Source organism: Mus caroli, unplaced genomic scaffold (genome assembly GCF_978045245.1).
Source record: "Mus caroli unplaced genomic scaffold, Mus_caroli_1 scaffold_14, whole genome shotgun sequence".
Taxonomy (NCBI): domain Eukaryota; kingdom Metazoa; phylum Chordata; class Mammalia; order Rodentia; family Muridae; genus Mus; species Mus caroli.
This window is the reverse complement of record NW_028227269.1, coordinates 34,620,577-34,641,233: the sequence shown is the minus strand read 5'-3', so window position 1 is coordinate 34,641,233 and position 20,657 is coordinate 34,620,577. Positions and strand designations below refer to the sequence as shown.

The 20,657-nt window shown below is 39.0% G+C and overlaps 1 protein-coding gene across 2 annotated transcripts in view; it reads right to left on the bottom strand.

Annotated features, from left to right (window-relative positions):
* The window catches only part of Crppa (CDP-L-ribitol pyrophosphorylase A), a 321,431-nt gene that overhangs the window by 136,942 nt on the left and 163,832 nt on the right, over positions 1-20,657 (bottom strand). For both annotated transcript variants that reach the window (XM_021179106.2, XM_021179109.3), the window contains exon 9: positions 9,943-10,074. In XM_021179106.2, coding sequence (XP_021034765.1) covers positions 9,943-10,074 — 132 coding nt within the window. The remainder of the gene's footprint in view (positions 1-9,942; positions 10,075-20,657) is intronic.

Genomic DNA, 20,657 nt, shown 5'->3' with positions numbered 1-20,657 from the left:
AAGTAATTGGAAATACACTGTACAACTGTCTCCTTTTTTTTTTTTTTTTTGGATGTCTATATCCCACTGTACCTACCTAGCTGTTACCTATATATTCACATGTTCAGTTAGAAAGTACATATATGACTTAGGTATACATTTATTTGAAGTATATGCATGTATATACTAAATATGCATTTCATGTTTAAATATTTAAAGGCCTATTTCATTTTTTATATATTAACCATTTTATTTGTTTGCATTTCAAATGTTGTCTCCCTTCCAGGTCTCTCTTCCATGATCCCCCCCCCCCAATACCTCTCCCCTCTGCCTCTAAGAGGGTGCTCCCCCATCCATTCACCCACTTCCACCTCACACTCCTAGCATCCTCCTTCTTTGGGCCATCAAGCCTCCACAGGACCAATCGACTCACCTCCCATGGATGCCAGATGAAGTAGTCCTCTGCTACATATGTAGCAGGAACCATGGAGCCACCCATGTATACTCTTCTGTTGGTGATTTAGTCCATGGGAGCCCTGGGTGGTCCAGCTAATTGATAATTTTGTTCTTCCTCTGGGGTTACAATCCCCTTCAGCTCCTTCAGTCCTTCCCCTAACTCTTCCACAGTGGTTCCATGGCTCCAATGTTTGGCTGTGAATATCTGCATATATCTTAGACAGCTGCTGGCAGAGCCTCTCATAGGATAGCCATACCAGGCTCCTGTCTGCAAGTACATGTTGGCATTGGCAATAGTGTAAGGGTTTGAAATCTGCAGATGGAATGAATCATGTGGTGGGGCAGTCTCTGGATGGCCGCCTATCTAAAAAAATTTAACCAGAATTGTCCCTGTCTAAAGAAAATACAGGGACAAAAATGGAGCAGAGGCTGAAGGCCTAGTTCATTTTTAAGTACTCACATTTACATGGAGACAGTCAGCAAAAGATTCAGTATGCAATTTATTATATTAGCACTTTACTAGCATTGTGGTTGGCAGAATCTGATGTGGCTTCAACTGTTGCAACCACTATCTGTGCCTACCTGGAACACCCTCCATGAGTGAGGGCGGGGCCTGGGAACTCGCCTCTGATTCACAGAATAAAGCAGTGAGAGTTGTTGGTTGGCTAGGAAGTTAAGGAGAGTGGGCTCATCTTGTCAGGTGTTCCCTTTGCCAGGGACCCAGGGAGACATGGTCACCGCGATCTATGAGGTAACACTGCTCTCAGGCTTCTAAATAGTAAATGACAATGAAATGTGTTCCCAGTGAATTAGTTCAAGAGTCTTCCATATTGTACTTCCTGTGAGAATACAGGTTCCAATTTGTTCCTTTTTACCACAAAGAAAAGAGATATGTAACAAATAAGTGTGTCTAATACTGTATTTTATTTGAATATATCCACCTCCCCCCAAAAAAACCTGATCTTATTTCTAATTTTAGAGTTTACCAAATGAGCCTAACAAACTCTTTTATATATATATATATATATATATATATATATATATATATATATATATATATATTTTATTACGTATTTTGCTCAATTACATTTCCAATGCTATCCCAAAAGTCTCCCATACCCTCCCCCCCACTCCCCTACCCACCCATTCCCACTTTTTGGCCCTGGTGTTCCCCTGTACTGGGGCATATAAAGTTTGCGTGTGCAATGGGCCTCCCTTTCCAGTGATGGCCTACTAGGCCATCTTTCGATACATATGCAGCTAGAGTCAAGAGCTCCAGGGTACTGGTTAGTTCATAATGTTGTTGCACCTACAGGGTTGCAAATCTCTTTAGCTCCTTGGATACTTTCTCTAGCTCCTCCATTGGGGGCCCTGTGATCCATTCAATAGCTGACTGTGAGCATCCACTTCTGTGTTTGCTAGGCCCCGGCCTAGTCTCACAAGAGACAGCTATATCAGTGTCCTTTCAGCAAAGGCTTGCTAGTGTATGCAATGGTGTAATCATTTGGAGGCTAATTATGGGATGGATCCCTGGATATGGCAGTCTCTAGATGGTCCATCCTTTTGTCTCAGCTCCAAACTTTGTCTTTGTAACTCCTTCCATGGGTGATTGTTTCCAATTCTAAGAAGGGGCAAAGTGTCCACACTTTGGTCTTCATTCTTCTTCAGTTTCATGTGTTTTACAAATAGTCTCTTATATCTCGGGTATACTAAGTTTCTGGGCTAATATCCACTTATCAGTGAGAACATATCATTTGAGTTCTTTTGTGATTGTGTTACCTCACTCAGGATGATGCACTCCAGGTCCAACCATTTGCCTAGGAATTTCATAAATTCATTCTTTTTAATAGCTGAGTAGTACTTCATTGTGTAAATGTACCACATTTTTTATATCTATTCCTCTGTTGAGGGGCATCTGGGTTCTTTCCAGCTTCTGACTATCATAAATAAGGCTGCTATGAACATAGTGGAACATGTGTCCTTCTTACCAGTTGGGACATCTTCTGAATATATGCCCAGGAGAGGTATTGCTGGATCCTCTGGTAGTACTATGTCCAATTTTCTGAGGAACCGCCAGACTGATTTCCAGAGTGGTTGTACAAGCTTGCAATCCCACCAACAATGGAGGAGTGTTCCTCTTTCTCCACATCCTCGCCAGCATCTACTGTCACCTGAATTTTTGATCTTAGCCATTCTGACTGGTGTGAGGTGGAATCTCAAGGTGTTTTGATTTGCATTTCTCTGATGATTAAGGATGCTGAGCATTTTTTCAGGTGCTTCTCAGCCATTAGGTATTCCTCAGGTGAGAATTCATTGTTTAGCTCTGAGCCCCATTTTTTAATGAGGTTATTTGATTTTCTGGAGTCTACCTTCTTGAGTTCTTTATATATATTGGATATTAGTCCCTTATCTGATTTATGGTAAAGATCCTTTCCCAATCTGTTGTTGGTCTTTTTGTCTTATTGACGGTGTCTTTTGCCTTGCAGAAGCTTTGCAGTTTCATGAGGTCCCATTTGTCAATCCTCGATCTTACAGCACAAGCCATTGCTGTTCTATTCAGGAATTTTTCTCCTGTGCCCATATCTTTGAGGCTTTTCCCCACTTTCTCCTCTATAAGTTTCAGTGTCTCTGGTTTTATGTGGAGTTCCTTGATCCACTTAGATTTGACCTTAGTACAAGGAGATAGGAATGGATCAATTCGCATTCTTCTACATGATAACAGCCAGTTGTGCCAGCACCATTTGTTGAAAATGCTGTCTTTCTTCCACTGGATGGTTTTAGCTCCCTTGTCGAAGATCAAGTGACCATAGGTGTGTGGGTTCATTTCTGGGTCTTCAATGCTATTCCATTGGTCTACTTGTCTGTCACTATACCAGTACCATGCAGTTTTTATCACAATTGCTCTGTAGTAAAGCTTTAGGTCAGGTATGGTGATTCCACCAGAGGTTCTTTTATCCTTGAGAAGAGTTTTTGCTATCCTAGGTTTTTTGTTATTCCAGATGAATCTGCTGATTGCCATTTCTAATTCATTGAAGAATTGAGTTGGAATTTTGATGGGGATTGCATTGAATCTGTAGATTGCTTTTGGCAAGATAGCCATTTTTACAATGTTGATCCTGCCAATCCATGAGCATGGGAGATCTTTCCATCTTCTGAGATCATCTTTAACTAACAAACTCTTTAAACATAATTTTGTTTTCAAACTTAGACAACTTTGAAGATATTATTTACATGACTTTCATACTTTCCCAAACTACTAACTCTGAGCAATAAAAAGACAAGTAATATTGACAAGAAAAACCATTTTATCTCATAAAGAAGAAAGAAAGACATGTAAAGAGAGAGAGACAGAGACAGAGAGAGAGAGAGAGAGACAGAGACAGAGAGAGAGAAGAGAGAGGAGTCTATTGGGAGTACATGACTAAGTCCTGTAGAGACAGTCAAGTGTTCACTCAGTTACACTAATTAAATTCCACAAAACTATTCACTGATGAAAACTAAGGCTAACCTCCACTAATGTCGCTTTATGTTTTTCTTTGTTTATGTGCTTCTCTGTTTAATGTTTGGCAGCATAAAGATATACCTATAGCTGGACTTTTGGCTGCTTCATGGGTTCCTTTCTATGACCCTTCCCTACCTAATACCTTCCAACCCCTCAAAACTCAGTAAGAGAATCTTGTTAGACTGCTACCAGTTGATCAGGGAGTTCCTTCAGGCAAGTTTGATCTCACCATCAGTTTATCTCCAGCCAGCACCAGCCACCTGCAAGCAGGAGCAGCAGGAGAAGCAGGAGCAGCAGGAGCAACAGCAGAGGCAGTGGTTGCCACCACTCTGACATTTTTATACCCTCTCAAGAGTCCCCTGAATTCCTAAATTCTGAACATCATATACCTGTAAGACGGGCAAAATGGCACCCCTGCTAGATCATGCAGTAGTCATAGTCAGCTACTGTGGATGATCTGAAGCAGCCCCATATCCAACACTTGGGGTTAAAGCAAAAACATATTCCTCTAACATTTCTGGGCTTAAAGAAACCAACATTCTTACTACACGTACCTACCTACCCTGTGAAAATCCGCTGCTCTTGAAGGGTGATACCAAATAAAACTTCAGGATAGGAAAGAAATTCCAGTCTTTGGACACAAAGATATCTTAGAGATGTTGGACTTGTTTGTGTATTTCCTAGCAAGGGCACTTGCAGGAATTACAAAGACTCAAAATCCCGAATGTTTCTAGATATCCATCAGTGAGCACACAAGGCCTTCAAAGCAGACAACCCAGCATAATAGCATTTAACCCATCAAATACAGTATATTTGTGATGTAAGACTTACTTACATAATTTAATTTAGTGTTGCTACTAGGCTTCGCTCTTTACTTTCATATCTTGTTTTGGGGAATTTATATGACTTTCATAAGTCTCTCACAAATAATTATTAAGCAAGAATGTACAGAAATGCTTTGTTAACTTCTGTTTTACTGTCTGGCTCTTTATCTGTAGTAACATAAAAGTTGGAATTTAGAAGCAGAGTCAATGTGACGGAGCCTAAACTCCAATCTTCAGAGTTGCCTTGTGTGGCCCTGCTAACTGCCAGAGTCCTTTCTAGTGTTCCCATTGATGAAAGCACTCACAAACTCAAGCATTCCTTTCTAAACTCCAGTGCCTCTGATCCAAACCACCAGAGGATTGTTAGCAGCAAGAAAGAAAAATGAGAACCTCTGGCCTGGTGGTGGTGGCACACACCTTCAAACCCAGCACTCCAGAGGCAAAGGCAGCTATGAGTTCAAGGGCAGCCTGGACTACAGAATGAGTTCCAGGAAAGCCAGGGCTACACATAGGAACTCTGTCTCAGAAAACAAAAAGAGAGGAAGAAATCTGTAGACTAAATCCTACAGCACCCTGCCCTGTTGAGATGTTTCAGTTTATTGCTGTTGTTATTTTTGTTGTTACTCTTATTATTATTATTATTATTATTATTATAGCCCTTTCTGGATAAATTGAGCCCTCTTCTGTTTGCTTTTTATTTTATTTTTATCATGATGTTAAAATAAATTAACATTGCCTCTCTAATCTAAAGTACATTAACTCTAAGACATAGTTTAACAGTGAAATAAAAAAATAGTTCACTAAAACTCTCATGGTCATACAAGGGAAAGAAAAAAACCCACTAGCTTCAGGTTTGCGATTTGACACATAGGAGAGTGAGGCCCGCAGTCTCATCTGGCTGAGCCAGCAAAGCCTCCAGCTCTCCATCTTCTCTGCATACACACTTTAGGTTCTGTTTGGAGGTTTATTTGGTCGGTTGAGATAGGGTCCCATTATTTAAGTCATGCTGGACTCAGACTCATAATCTTCCTGCCTTGTCTCCTGAATCCTGAGAGTATAGGCAAGTTCTACTATGGCCTGCTTCACACAATGGTTCTAAATTCTAAATTTTTATAAACATAGCATTTGAGCCTTAAAATCTTTACATAAATTGTCAAACACTATACAGCTGCTTCATTGGTGTGGAACCAAACAGACATTGACTCATCAAAATGGTCATATGTTTGGAAAATTCTTTAACCATGAAACCATATGTTTGTTTCAACCTTGAATAACTGAGGTTTTAAAATACATATACAGAGTAGAAAGCTACAGGGCTTTATAAACTTTATAGATCTTAAAAATTTTATTACAGTTCATGAATAAGAAATTATAGAGACTGTATACTTGTAAATATTTACATGAAGAATCACTGTAAAATACTTTAGATATCAATAAAATAGGTCCACAAACTTTGTTATTAGCTTAAAACATTCACACATTAAATATTATATCTTAATAAATTCATAAATATATCAGACACAGATTTTTTAGATAATTAGAATACATTCTTCCAATAGAATTTTTATTTTTCAACTCAGTGAGTTCTGTAACAAAGTTGGATTAAAACTAAGAAAGAATAAGATTTTCTTTTTTAAGACAGTGTCCCAAACTGTTGATCTTCATACTCCAGACATCCAAGTGATGGATGGGCTTACCAGTGTGCCCCAAAATCCTGGATGGGAGTAACCTTTTACTGACCAACGTACCCTGAGAGACGACTTTACAGGCCTTTTCTCTAGTTCACCTTGGGTAGCTTATGGAGACCTGGCTTTGTAGGTCTTGGCTCAGAGTCACAGAGATCTGTCTGATAGCAAGCAATGGACTCTTAATGCCTATTTTCAGGTAAGCACACTTTCCCACCAGGGAATTCTCTCAGGTACAGAGTCACATAGATACCTCTTTACACTTCACAGCGTAAGTACGCAAAGCATTATGGGTATTGGAATGTTATATTAAGGTTGCTGGATTCAGCTGGTAAAAGTCACAGGTATTAAGTTAAATTCAAATTGCATAAAAGCAATTTATACTGCATGTGTGTCCCATGTCATATTTGGGATGTACTTACTACCAAACACTATTCGTGGTTTAGGAATTATAAATACCCAAGGTACCCAATATTTTACCTAGCAGCTCCACTCTCTGCTGACAGTAGGCTGCAATGCATTGGAGCCATGGAGCTCCGAAGTCTCCAGGAACTGGATATGCACTTTGTTTCTTCCATTTCGAGCTTTACCCTAAATAAGTTTTATTTTACATTTGCACCCTGTGGTGTTAGCTTTCATCCATGATGCTACATGTTATGAACATGGAAAATGGTTTATTTATAACTCCTATCATATTTATATACTATAACCAAAAACTACAGTATGTTGAGGAGGAAATGTTCCTGACCCAGACCTGAGTTCTTACTCTGCCAGTTCTCTGTCTTTGAGCAAGAATATGTGTCTCTTTAGGCCTGGGATGGTTTGCCTTTCATAGCCTCTACAGTTTCAGCATCTTAGGTTTCCAGGATCCCATGTAAACTAAAATGTGTCACCGAAAGGTCATGTTTACATATTTTAGAAGCAAAGCTACATCGAAGTTAAAGAAGGCTAAAGTACTGCCTAAAAAAAAATGCTCTTTATATTTTCAAGACTCACTAACTTGTACAGAGAAACTAATGTCATTCTCAGCTCCAGTTATCTTCCGACCTCACAGTGCCATGTAGTGTTGCAAATGCCCCACATGCCTGTATGGCTAATGATCATTATATTACATTAAAGTTTACCTATTTAAGAAATGTACCTGCAGAGAATATGACAAATTGTAGCTGTATGTGAAAATGCATTCTTTTGCTGATTGCTCACACCTACATACATTAAAAGAATTGTTTATTTATTTATTTATTTTACATTTGCACACAAATATGTGTGTGTACATGCACACATGTGTACAGGTGTGAGCACACACCAGAAAATGGTTTCAAATCCCTTGGAGCTGGCCTTACAGGTGGCTGTAACCTGCCCAGCGTGGAAGCTGAAAATTAAACTTAGGTCCTCTGCAAGCTCTTTTACACATAGAGCCATCACTCTATGTTCTACCCATATGCAAGTTTTAAATATCTGTGATTACCTGGAAAGCCAGTAATGAATCAAATTTATTCCAAACCACTCCAAAAGCAACTGTCATATTTTCTGAGCCATCTCCATGAGACCTCAAAGATGACATCATAAAGTAGCCAGAGGTCTAATGACAGCTATGTATCACGAAAAAAGGCAATTCCAACTTCTCAATGAGATTCTCTAAAAGCTGTTTGAAATCCCATTCCTTTGTACAAAGAATGATTAAGAGGAAAGCACCTTGCCTTCCATTTAACTAAGTGCTGCTACTAGCATAGTAACAAAGGCTTTTCTCTAGTTAAGGGCTGTGTTCTATGAGCCTCTGGATGCCAGGCATTCATTTTAAGTGCTTAAGTACCATGTACTGGTAGAGAGCACTTGACTTCCAATATTATGAAAATGATACAAAATTAAGCAATTTCAGGTTTGCCACAGGGCGTGGGACATAATTCAACAGGATTTACCATAAAACAAAAGAGCTCAGTTAAATCTGAAGTTTAAATTCCAACTTGGAAAATAGTTAACATGTTATCTGAAGTATTCCTGTTTACCAAATCTGGCAGCCTTATGTGAACTATCTAATAGTTGGCACTTGCTGGCTTACTATTTTCTTGTAGGGTTTTGTTTTCTTAATTTTCTGAAGGGGGGATTTCGTGCATGAACAATATTTACATCATTTTCTCTCGTCCTTTTCTCCTCTCCAGCTCCTCCTACACCTCCTACCACCTCTCAAATTAGTCACTGCTCCTTTAATTATTGGTAGATAAACATATCTATATGCATACATATGTAACAAGTACACATAAAATCTACCGAGGACATAACCTACTGAGGCTATTCAGTACTCCTCATATGTACATATGGCTAGGACTTTTTATTTATGATTAGATAACCTATCATAGAGTTCATGCCTGGAGAAAACTGACTTTCCTTCTCTTAGCAGCCAATGATTACCTATAGCTCTTCATCTAAGGGTGGAACCTTGTGAAATTCCCTCCAATCAGGCTGCTATGTCAAGGGTTGTTACCCTTATGCAGGTCTTGTTTAGGCAGCCATATTGAAATTCCATGGGTGCGGCTTTCCTGTCATGTCTAGAAGACATTACCAAGCAGCAGTGGGTACCCTGGTCCTCTGGCTCTTGAATCTTTCTTTCCCATCTTCCAGGAATTTCCCTGAGCCTTAGGAATAGGAGTTATATTATAGATACATCAATTGTTACTGAATACGCCTGATGTCTGTTTGGATTTAATGCCTGCTTAATGGGAGGAAATTTATGTCTGACACTAAATCTAGTCAACTCTCTGTGGCTGCAGCAGTCATTGACCCTACAAGACAACCTATTAGTGCCATTCTCCTCAGTGAATCCAATCTCTAACTGTATTGTAAACAGTTTTCCTTTCTTCTTTCCACAGATAAATATAGCTCTCACACTCATTAAAGAAGTTTCCATTTGTAAATGATGAACATTGTCACAGAGATCGACAACTGGTCAAAATGCAGTGCTTCCATCTTTTCTCTAAAGTATTCGTTTTGATTTTTATTTTAATTTTTAATTTTATTTTATTTATGTAATATGTGAGACACATTACAGCCCATGAAGTGATAAGTAAATCCATGTGTATGTGTGTGCATATATGAGAGTTGTATTCATGTTCTCCTGGTAGAGCACACAAGTGGAGATCCAAGAACAGTTTCAAGTATTCGTCCTTCCATTTACCTTGTATGAGACATTGCCTCTCCTAGCTGGCATAAGCATTGCTGTAGACTCTCCCGTCTCCATGTCCTCTTTCTCTTTAAGAGCATTGTGTTTACTGAGCCACCGTCTAGCATCAGCTCCTACACAGGTTCTTGTGACGCAAACTCACCTTCTTAAACTCGTGTACAAAAGCTTTCCCCCCTAAACACTCTCAAGAGTCCCAGATGAATAATTTTCCAGTCATCATTTTCTGCACCATCATCATCCATTTGCTTTATCAAAATCATTTTCCTACTACGAGAAGTATGAAAACATGCATTTTGTAAATGTTAGCACAGTACCTACCTGTGAGTAGTTTAGGAGGAGTCCACTTAGTAGAATATTCCTTTCTTTCACTTCCTTTGCTAATCCCCTAATCCACACCAGGCTTTCCATCTTCTGGGCGAGCGGCACTAAGGTGGAGTCAAAGCAGTGCACCTGAAAGGCAAGCACAACGCTGTTGTCTTTCGCCTTCCTCGTGAGAGAAGTAAAGCTCAAAGCACAACTCGATAGTTGATTCATCTTGTCAATCCATGTTAATAATTTCCAATGTCTTTTAGGCAATACACACCTAGTAAGTGAATCACTCCTCTCTTAAATTTGAGGTAAATATTCAATGGAAATACAACACTGAAAAATATGCTACCATTATGTTGAAAATCATACCAATTACATAAAAATATGATTCCACTAAGTTTAACTAATAATATATTTTTCTTAGTCTATAAAACATTAATAAAATTCAAGTTTAACTAATAATATTTTTTCTTAGCCTATAAAACATTAATAAAATTCAAGTGAACAAAATGTACATTATTTTACTGTGCCTGACATCTCTAATAAATAATTATCTATATCTATAATAAACCCAGAGCATTTTCTATGGAACATCGTTTTTAGCAATATCAGTATTTAAGAAAACATGGCATTAAGGGACTGGCCACAGGGAGTTTGATCATGCTCTAATGAATATATGGGTAACACAAATCAAACTTGGCGTATTTTTTTTCTCCTTGCGGGGAGGATACAAGTATTGGAGCAGGGAACTGGGAGGAATCAGAAGCAAAAGTGATCAGGGTACATTGTGTGAAATTCCGAAATAATTAATAAATCAAACGATTACAATTTAATTAAAACTTAATGAACCTCAGAGTGATCCTTCAAGATAATTTGTTAAGTATAAACATAAGTTAGCAGTTCTCAACCTGTGGGTGGTGACCCCTGCAGGGGTTGAAAGTCGCTTTCTCAGGGTGATCTAAGACCATTGGAAAACGCAGGCATTTAGATGATGAATCATAACAGTAGCAAGATTACAGTTATGAGTAGCAACAAAATAATGTTATTGCTGTGATCATGACAACATGAATGGGTTGCGACCTTAGGAAAGCTGAGAAGCAGTACAAATGATACCAAGAATGCTAAGAAATGTGTGTGCTCTTCTGAAATAACTAATTTAAAATATTTTCTCAGTATTAGACATGTCCTTATTATGTATGCTTACTAACTAGAAACATTTAAAGTGTATGTTCCCCTCATGCTCCTATATGGGCAGCCCTTCTGTCCTGCTCTTCCCTATGGAAATACATTTCATAGGAACATACATCCTATTATGTTCATGCTACACCATAAAGAAATGTTTTTCCACCCTAATGATGCATTTTTTCAGGTAAAAATATCTATATTAAACTGTTTATTTTTCTTTTATTGCTGGAGATTAAGCCTAGCATGCATACAAACTTTTGAGTTATGTCCCAAATCCTATAATGTTTATTTTAAAGAGACTTATACAATGATTCTTAGTATACATTTGTTCAATAGATGTTCAACAGCAATGTTTAAGAACTTGTCATTAAACACATTTAATTGAAAATATGCACATAAAGCTATTTTCTTTTATAATCTAAATGATATAAGTACAATTAAATGCAAAAGAAAGAAAAAATGGCATTCCACAAAGAATCTAAAATAAGAAAAAGGCAAATGTTTTTCAAGAAAATTAAAAGCAGAAGGGCTTTCCAATGAGCTAACCGGATGCTAGGTAGACAGTGAGAGGATATGACTCTGGGACTTTCTCAGCTCTGCTTCTCTGACAACTCACAGAGGTGATGCAGCTTATATTAAGACCAACTCTAGTATAGTGAGCTGTAACATGGCCAGAAGTGTGAAAGTTAAAATGCTAGTCTTCCCACCAGTGCAGTGTAGCCTGTAAATTTGTGCTTGATACGCAGGCCCTCAATGCTCACTACCTAGAGCAAGAGATGTTGGTTCCCATTTAGAAGTCCTGTAAAGCATTGTTTACCAACTATCTTTAAATGGATGAATTGAAGAGATTCTTTTATAACATTGATCAAACTAACTCTTCAAAGCCTCCTTCCTACGGGTTTGTAATATTTAAGTGGATTGGAATTGCTGATGATAGGCTCGCAAAGAAAAAAAAAGCAAGCTAATTTACCAAACTCCAGACAACTGCAAAAAAATTTACTCAAGGATAGAACTTAAAGTCAGAGGGCTGACTAAGGGATATAAAGTCCTCTTCAGTAATGCTGTCACGGAGTGTACCCCTTGATGCTGAACCCCTTGCTGAAAGAACACTGCTTTATGATGCTGAAGGCTTCAAAATACAAGTTGACTTTTAAATCTACATAAGTACCAGTATCATGTAGACACTGTAAAATTGTGCTGGCTAACATGTCACCCATAATTAATGAGTGAACTAGCAAATGGCTTATGTACTTAACCTTGGACAGCTCCATGGGTGGCAAGGGCTCTGGATCCCAGGGTTTGCACAAGCCCATCTGTGCCTCCTCTCTCCTACACTCAATCCTACACATGCTTTAAATTTCTTGAGTGTCCTACTAATATAGTACTGGTCCCAGATGAATTCCAATTAATGTTTAATAATTTAAAATGTGATTTTCATTCATCTCCAAGGACAGGTACATTTGTTAGAGGACCAGAACTAAATATTAAGTATAATAAAACTCCACTTGGCCACTCTTAATTTCATTGTTCGTGTTTCCAGGAAAGCTAGAGAAAGAAGTCAAGATTTGTGGCACGAGAGGAAAGAGACTGTTTATTTGACTAAGACAAAACTTAATTTCTGGAGCTTAAATGTATCCAAATAACACATTGCTCAAAGCCAACAAATGTGGAAGGAAGGGTGGTCAGGAAAAAAGTACTGGTAATTATCAAATAAGTGACTTAGAAGAAAACAGACTCAGACCAGTGATTTTGACACAATAGATACTATAAAATGATCCACATGTGTACAAAAAAGTAAATGGGTAAATTAGGCTCAGCACAGCCAAAGCATGACTTTTCAAGAGTGCATGGGACCCATCCAACAGCTGGTAGAAGCAGCCAGCCACTAAACAGATCAAAGCAGGGTTTATCTCCAGGATCAGAAGAGCTCTTCAAAAACTTTTAACTTGCTTCAACTATTTAAAAATTATATGAAATCTATTAATAAAATTATTTTAATTTAATGAACTTACTTCAAAAAACAAAAATAAGAAACAAAGATCAAGCACCTCACATTGAACTGACTCACTCGGAACGAGTCTCAATGCCTTCATGAAGATCAAGACAGAATTGTGATAAATGGATACAAATTAAGTTATGAGCTATCAGGGAAACCCACAGCAAATGCTTGCCAACAGCTTTTTTAAATCTTTCCAAGCCACCATCAAGCCTAGCAGACAGGGAAAATAATAGCTTCCAAAAAAACCCAAAAACACAAAACCACAAAAACAAAACCAAAAAACAGTAAATAAGAAAAATATTTTAATGTAAACATCAACTACACAGAATTTTAAATTTTCTTTTGATTTAAACATTTTTAAGGATAAGTGTTTTATGAAAGTCTTAATGTTATACTGGAATGCACGCTGTTGTTTCTATCTTTATTTGAAAGGTCAAAGTAACAGAACCAAAACTTTGTATTTTAAACAGTCAAGAAAAAAGTAAAAGCTTTTACTAAAACTCATAAAATATCTTTAAAATTATTGAAGTTTTAAACGATGATTGTTAATTTAAAAGAGAAAACAATTATAATGATTGAGGTTATTTACTAAGTCCACATGCACTTTGGATGAAGGCTCAGAATGCTTGCAGAGGCTTTCATAGCATTGCTCATATATACGATGTACCTACATTAGAGGTTTCTGGGTCTTTGAACACATTGTCTGTTTTCACTGTAATCAAGATACTTTATCTTCTGAAAATGCCATTTAATGATGTTTTCCATTTTAAATTATATTAACACAGCAAATATGTTAAAAACATTTACAAATATAGGTATACATGGATGTTTTTCTACAGGTTCAAGGTAGTGTGTAGTGGACTTTGTAGTTGATGGTGTAACTACATACAGCCTCTTTGATTGATGAGTGAACTTCAGTTAGTCTGCTTACAGAAATCATGTAATGTTTATCTAGATCACCTACCAAAAACTTTTAAGTTTCATGATATAAAACAAAAATTTGGCAAGTCACAAAAATATGCAGATTGTTCTAACTTAAAATATTTTGACATGGGAGTTTCAAACTTTCTGTGACTGGAGAGAATTGCTATTGACTCAGTAGAAACCATTCATTGAGTTTGGATTTTGTTTTTTGGTCTTTTTTTTATTTGTTGCCCCAGTGTGCCATTGAAACTAAAGTGCCATGCTCTCAATGTTGGCTACGCGCTGCTTCTTGCCAGACATGTGTCTGCATAAGGACAAATGACTGACGCTCTATAGGGCTCTAAGCTATAATATCTGGGTGAAGAGATATTAAATAATTTTCCCTTAATGATATTTCCATTTTCTAAGGCAAGTTTTTCAAGGCCTAACCCTCTGAGAGGAGGAACATTTGATTTGGATACATATAGTATAAGAAACTATTGAACTGGGTTGATTATAGGTGTAGGTGCTAATTTCCAGATCTGTCTTCATTGGTTGGGTGTCTTGTTCCTAGGTTTCAGTTTCCTGTCTTAATTTTCAGAGAGTGTGATGGCTGTGTTTTCTGGTAGGAATTTTCTTTGCACCTGATAGTTGCATGAAGGGTTTCATGAAGAAGGTTGTTTCTGGATGTTGGGAACTAAGATTTAGTTGGGGATAGACTACATGACTGAAGGGGTTCACAGAGGGAGGAGAATAAATTATTCCACCATGGCCTGTTCATTTCATCTCCTTAGAATGTGGCAAGACAGTGAAGAGAGACCACCCAGGGGGTCTACTATAGCACTGGGGCTGACACTGGGGAACTGGATCTGGGGGAACAGAAGGAGCAAGGAAGATCTACTGACAGCCTATCTGCTTCCCAGGTAGCAGTGGTCTGTAGATGAGCAGAGTGACCGCTGGAAGTGAGGCCTGGGATAAAGCAAGCAGCAAGTGGACAGAGGGATCTTTGGGATGATGGGAGATCTGTGAGATCCACATGAGATGTGGGCAGTGGGCTAAGAAAGGCTGCTGCAGGTGTTCTGATTAATGCAGTGATAGGGATGAGACTGGATGCTTGAGGTTGGAGAAGAAGGGAAATTGGTAAAGGTCTTCAGTTAGCTTGTTTGCCTGGTCTGCTTAGCTAATGTGTTCACAGGGAATGCCTGCTGGTGTGGTAAGCTCAGATAGCTAGATGAGTTAAGCAAGGAAGGAAGATTGTGAAAAAAGATCTTTGCAATCTATTCTGCAACAGAACAGAGCACTAGATTTGAGGGAATTGCATTGGAAGGTGCAAAAGGAGAAATGTAAATCTTCTGCCAGCCTACTTTGATTAGCAGGAAGTCCTCCTGGGATTAGAAACTGAGACAAAGCAATGGGTGGGCATTCGAAGGGGAGTATCTGTGGCATTCACAGGATATGGGAATGAGGGAGGCAGGTAAGGTTGCCACAGGTGTTCTATTGCTAGGAATGAGACTAGGGGATTGGATCAGGGGGAACAAAGGAAGACTACAGGCGTTCCCATCCCCAGTAGTTTTCTGAAAGTCATGGCTGTGTGTAAGCAGGGGCTGCCCACTAGAATTGGAGGCTAGGATCATAGACTTGTCATAAGAGTTTCCCTGTCCAATTACATTAGGGCAGCAAGAGGCCTGTGATTGGACAAAGAAAAGAGAGGCAACACTAAGAGTTGCAGAGGCAGAGAGAATCTCATGGAGAAAGGAGCGAGGCAAAATGGAGGAGGGTGTAAACCAGCATAGCTTTGACCAGTCACAGGTAGTTATGATATAATAAGGTTAGAATAATTGGGATAAAGCTTTTATCATTATCTGAAATTATTGTATTGGCATCTTGTAAACTGATAATTTATTGATATATAAATCTGATTGATTAATTGTAAGCTATAAGAGTTTAGATTCTACTGGGTAAATGGGTGTTGTGATGGCTGACCATGGGTGGATGGTCATTGCATGGAGCTGGCAGCAGCGATCCTCCAAGGGACTCGGGAGTTCTAGCCAAAAGAGACGGCTGAGTTGAGATCATCTGGCTGGAGCCATAAGGTCTGCTAGCATGGGAAGCTTGCTGGTCATTATTTACTATTTCCCGAAACAAGGACTAATTGGGGGAAGGATGGTTGAGGGAAAAGATCTTTGTGGTCCACTGGAGATGAGTTGAGAGAGGAAAGGGAGACAGTAACAAGTTTTCTGCTACTGAATTGGGGACTAGACAGGGGTGATTGAATCTGGAGATTTAGAAAAATGTCTATGTCCACAGTCAGCCTTTATATTGCTCTGGGAGGAGTATCCCTTCCATAGTTAATTTTTTTTTTTGAATACGTCCTTTGCTTCTCTAGCTGCTATGTTTTGTGACTGAGAGGTTTCTGTAGTGGTTTGTTTCCACTATTTGGATTTATCACTTGTATACCTATCAAAGCATCTGCTTTAGTCCTCCATGAACATCAGGCAAATATTGGTATACAGATTTAAATCCAGACAAAAAAATATATTATAGTTATTTGAATAGGTTTAGCCCCCACAAATTCATGTGTTTGAATATGCTTGGCCCAGGGTGTGACACTTTTAGGAGGTGTGACCTTGTTGGAGGGACTGTGTCACTGTTGGGCTTTGAGACCTGCCTCCAGGCTGCCTGGACTGCCTTCAGATCAAGATGTACAAATGTTAGCCTCTTCTCTAGCACCATGTCTGCCTGGACACTGCCATGATGATAATCTGAACCAGTAAGCCAGCCCCAATTAAATGGTGTCTCTTATAAGAGTTTCCTTGATCATGGTGTCTCTTCTCAGCAATGGAAACCCTCAGACACCTATACACATTAAAGACACATCTCAGGGATGGAAAGATAGTTCAATTGTTAAGAAGAGCACTTTCTCCCAGAAGATCTAAGTTGGGTTCCCAGCACCCAGGCTGACTTGCAACCATCTGTAACTGCATTTTCAAGGAATCCAGTGCCCTCTTCTGATTTCCATGGCCATAGGTATAAATGTGGTGCATATACATATATACATTGCAAACATTCACACAAATGGAATAAATAATAAATCTAACATTGTATTTAATTTGTCATTATCCAGAAGAATATAGAAAACATAATGGGTATTGGCAACTTAAATCACAAGGAAGAATTCAAAATTTAAGCTTCCTCCAGTTTGAGTTTTTGATTGATGTCACAATTCACATCTTTTTATGTGAATTGAGTTTTTGATTGATGCCACAATTCACATCTTTTTATATTGTGCAGTCACTTAAATGATTGTAGGTATCATTTCTATCAAAAGCTTTATGGGAAAATCAAGTGAGCAAGATCCTTGTGTTGGGGTTTTATCCCATCCACTTACAACTCAGGCATGCACAGAGTCGCAAGGCACAGGGTATGGACAGAAATGCATTTATAGCCCTTGTTGCTGTGGAACAAGACTGGACTAGAGTTTGATTCCAAATTGAGTCCATCTTCCCATCTCATACGTTTTGAGCACTGCCTATAGGCACTCATTGCTGCCATATTTTGGCCCTCACAGGAATCGTCTACTAAGCTCTACTCACAAATTCTAAGCTCTCTTTAACCCATGACTTCAAACTTTTCCAAATCTTCATGAAACATTTCCAAAAGTTTCTTAATGACATCACTAGTTGCAATAGTTACACATAAACACACACACACTGCCAGTACTACCAATTGTTGGCATTATTTTTCCATCATACTGTGATTAAAAGCCCACCTGGCTTATAAGGAGAAGATGCTTCTGGCATGTGGGTTTAGGAAATTTCGTGCAAAACTATCTGACTCCAACCTTCTGGGTCTGAGAACAGGTAAGACAGCAGGGTATACACCAATAGCCTTACTTCTTGCAAGTGACACAACAAGTCCATGATAAGTTGACAAGCCTTTATGACATGAGCCTTTGAAAGCCATTCCAATAGAAGTTGAAGTGTACACTGGGTATAGCTACCCTGCTCTACAGCAAGAGCTCCTATAGCTTGCAGAGCCCAAGATATTCTTACCCTAGACAGGGATGACCTGCCAACTCCTCATATAAAAAGTTAATTTAAGACAAAGGATTTCAGTTACTTCTTGTTTGGGAATGTACTAGAACGAGAATTTTCTATTAAATTATTTTTAAGATCCCATTTTCTTCTAATGATATATGTTTCAATTACTCAAAAAGAACAAGTATTGACATTACTCAGTCATCTTATGTGGTAAGGCAGATTGACTATGAGGCTTACTGTTGAACTGGGGATAATGGTATTTATGACAATCAACTCTCACAACTGCTGTCAGGATAAAAGGGGATCATTTATTTTTTAAAGAGAATGGTGACTCATTTCTTCAACCATCAATAAGTGTCTGCTATGACTAATGTTGATATAATTACATTAATAGTATGCATTAGCAGGTAACATTCATTAGGAGGGTTCTGACAGTTACAACTGGAGTGATAATTCCATCTCCTCCAAATTTGAAAAGCAAAAAACACAAGGTTTCCATTAGACTGTATTGTGTCATCATGCTGAGAACTCAGTCATGATCATACACACACTGAAAAAGGTAGCCAGTGGTGCTCGTCAGGGCTCTCTCAGCAGAGTCTATAGGATTATTCAGTTTGGAGGACTCAGTGATGTGTATGCATTAGGTGCTGCCATTCACAAAGATCTCCAGTAAGGATGATGGGCAGAGGACAGGGGGATACATCATGATAAAACTTGCTGTGTTTCACCCCAGCAATGACTCAAAAATAAGTCTTAGTGTCAGAATCCTGTAAAATAAAGCCCGTGGTTTCTGGAAAATTGAATTACATCTGCTTTTCCAAGGGATCACACATAAAATTGTTGCAAACAGCATTCCAGTCTAAGCATGCTCGCATACAACAGTTCTTTGCACTACCTCCAGCATCTTTCCACACATTCAATAAAAGCAATTCAGAATCTGAGAAAACTGCAAAAGTGATCTATTTTAAGGTCACTTCATATTCTTATCCTGAGTGAGCAGCACTTGGGTTTGGTAATGTTCTGACCATTTTCTTGTCTCTACTAGAGAATCAGTCCAAAGTCCATGCTTGCTTTGGGTTTTTGTTTGTTGGCTGGTCTTCTCCTGTTTTAGTTTTCAAGGGATGGGGTTGCCATCTCACAGACAAAAACTCTGACTCAGAATTATTCCTGTCTAAAAGAACTGCAGGGTCAGAAGTGGAGAAGAGACCGAGGGAAAGGACGTTCAGTGACAGGCCCAAATTGGGATCCAGTTCAAGGAAAGGCTTTGAGGCCTGACACTATTACTGATGCTAAGGTGTGCTTAGAAACAAGAGACTAGCATGGCTGCCCTCAGAGAGGCCCATCAAGCAGCTGAAAGAGTCAGATGCAGATACTTATACACAACCAATGGACAGAAGCCAGAGACCCCTGTGGTTGAATTAGGGAAAAGCTGGAAGCTGAGGAGGAGGATGACACCATAGGAAGACCAGCAGACTCAACTAATCTGTTCCCTGCCCCCTAAAACCTCCTAGACACTGAGCCACCAACCATGTTGCATACACCAGTTGATATGAGGCCCCCGACACATATAGAACAGAGGACTGCTTGGTCTGATCTCAGTGAGAGAGGATGCACCTAACCCTAGAAAGACTTGAGGCCCCAGGGAGTGGGGAGCTCTGGTGGAGGTGGGGTGGGGACATCCTCCTGGAGATGGGAAAGGAGGAGGAACAGGAGGAAGAACATTTGAAGGGCAGTCCTGGAGGAGAATAATGACTGGACTGAAAAAAAAAAGTTAGGGGTCTCACTATGTAGCCCTAACTGGCCCAGGCTCTGTATGTAGACCAGGTTGGCCTCAAACTGACAGAGATCCACCTGTCTCTGCTTCCTAAATGCTAGAACTAAGGTGTGGACCTTCCATACTTAAATACTTTGTGACTAATTACCTGCCCAACTCCATGAAACCTGAGCTGCTAGGGCAGATAAACCACTATCATAATTTCTTGGACCACTATTAAACAGTTTCTTCTAGATAAACTGAATTCATCAAGGCAATGGCTCTCAACCTGTGGGTGATGACCCCCACTGCCGTCACATATCAGATATCCTGCATATCAGATATTTACATTTCAGTTCATAAGGTACCCAAATCACAGTTATGAAGTGGAAAAGAAATAATTTTATAATTCTATGATTGAGGGTTACGACATGAGGAACTGTATCGAAGGGTCACAGCATTAGGAAGGCTGAGAACCATTTCATTAAGGGACCTTTCTGCTTAGTTTAATCCATTCTTTATACTGCATTCAGAGTATCAAATGTATATGTAGTCACATCAGTTTTCACTGAACAGAACTGTGGTATGGAGCTTCAAGTTAGAAGTCCCACCTTGACTCTTAGCCACATTCACAAGAGTTCCCTATTTGTGTAGTCCTTCTACTACAGATCCACCCACCAGTTCTTTCCATCTCCAGCCACTCTTTGTCACCCTATCATGAAGTAATGATTTTCCTCTGACACTCAGAGCTAGACCCTGCTCTATCTCCAGTCTCTGCCACCTTAACAGACAATGATAGGCTAAACAGTCAAGTTATATGCATGCCTGATTAGATACTCTAAAC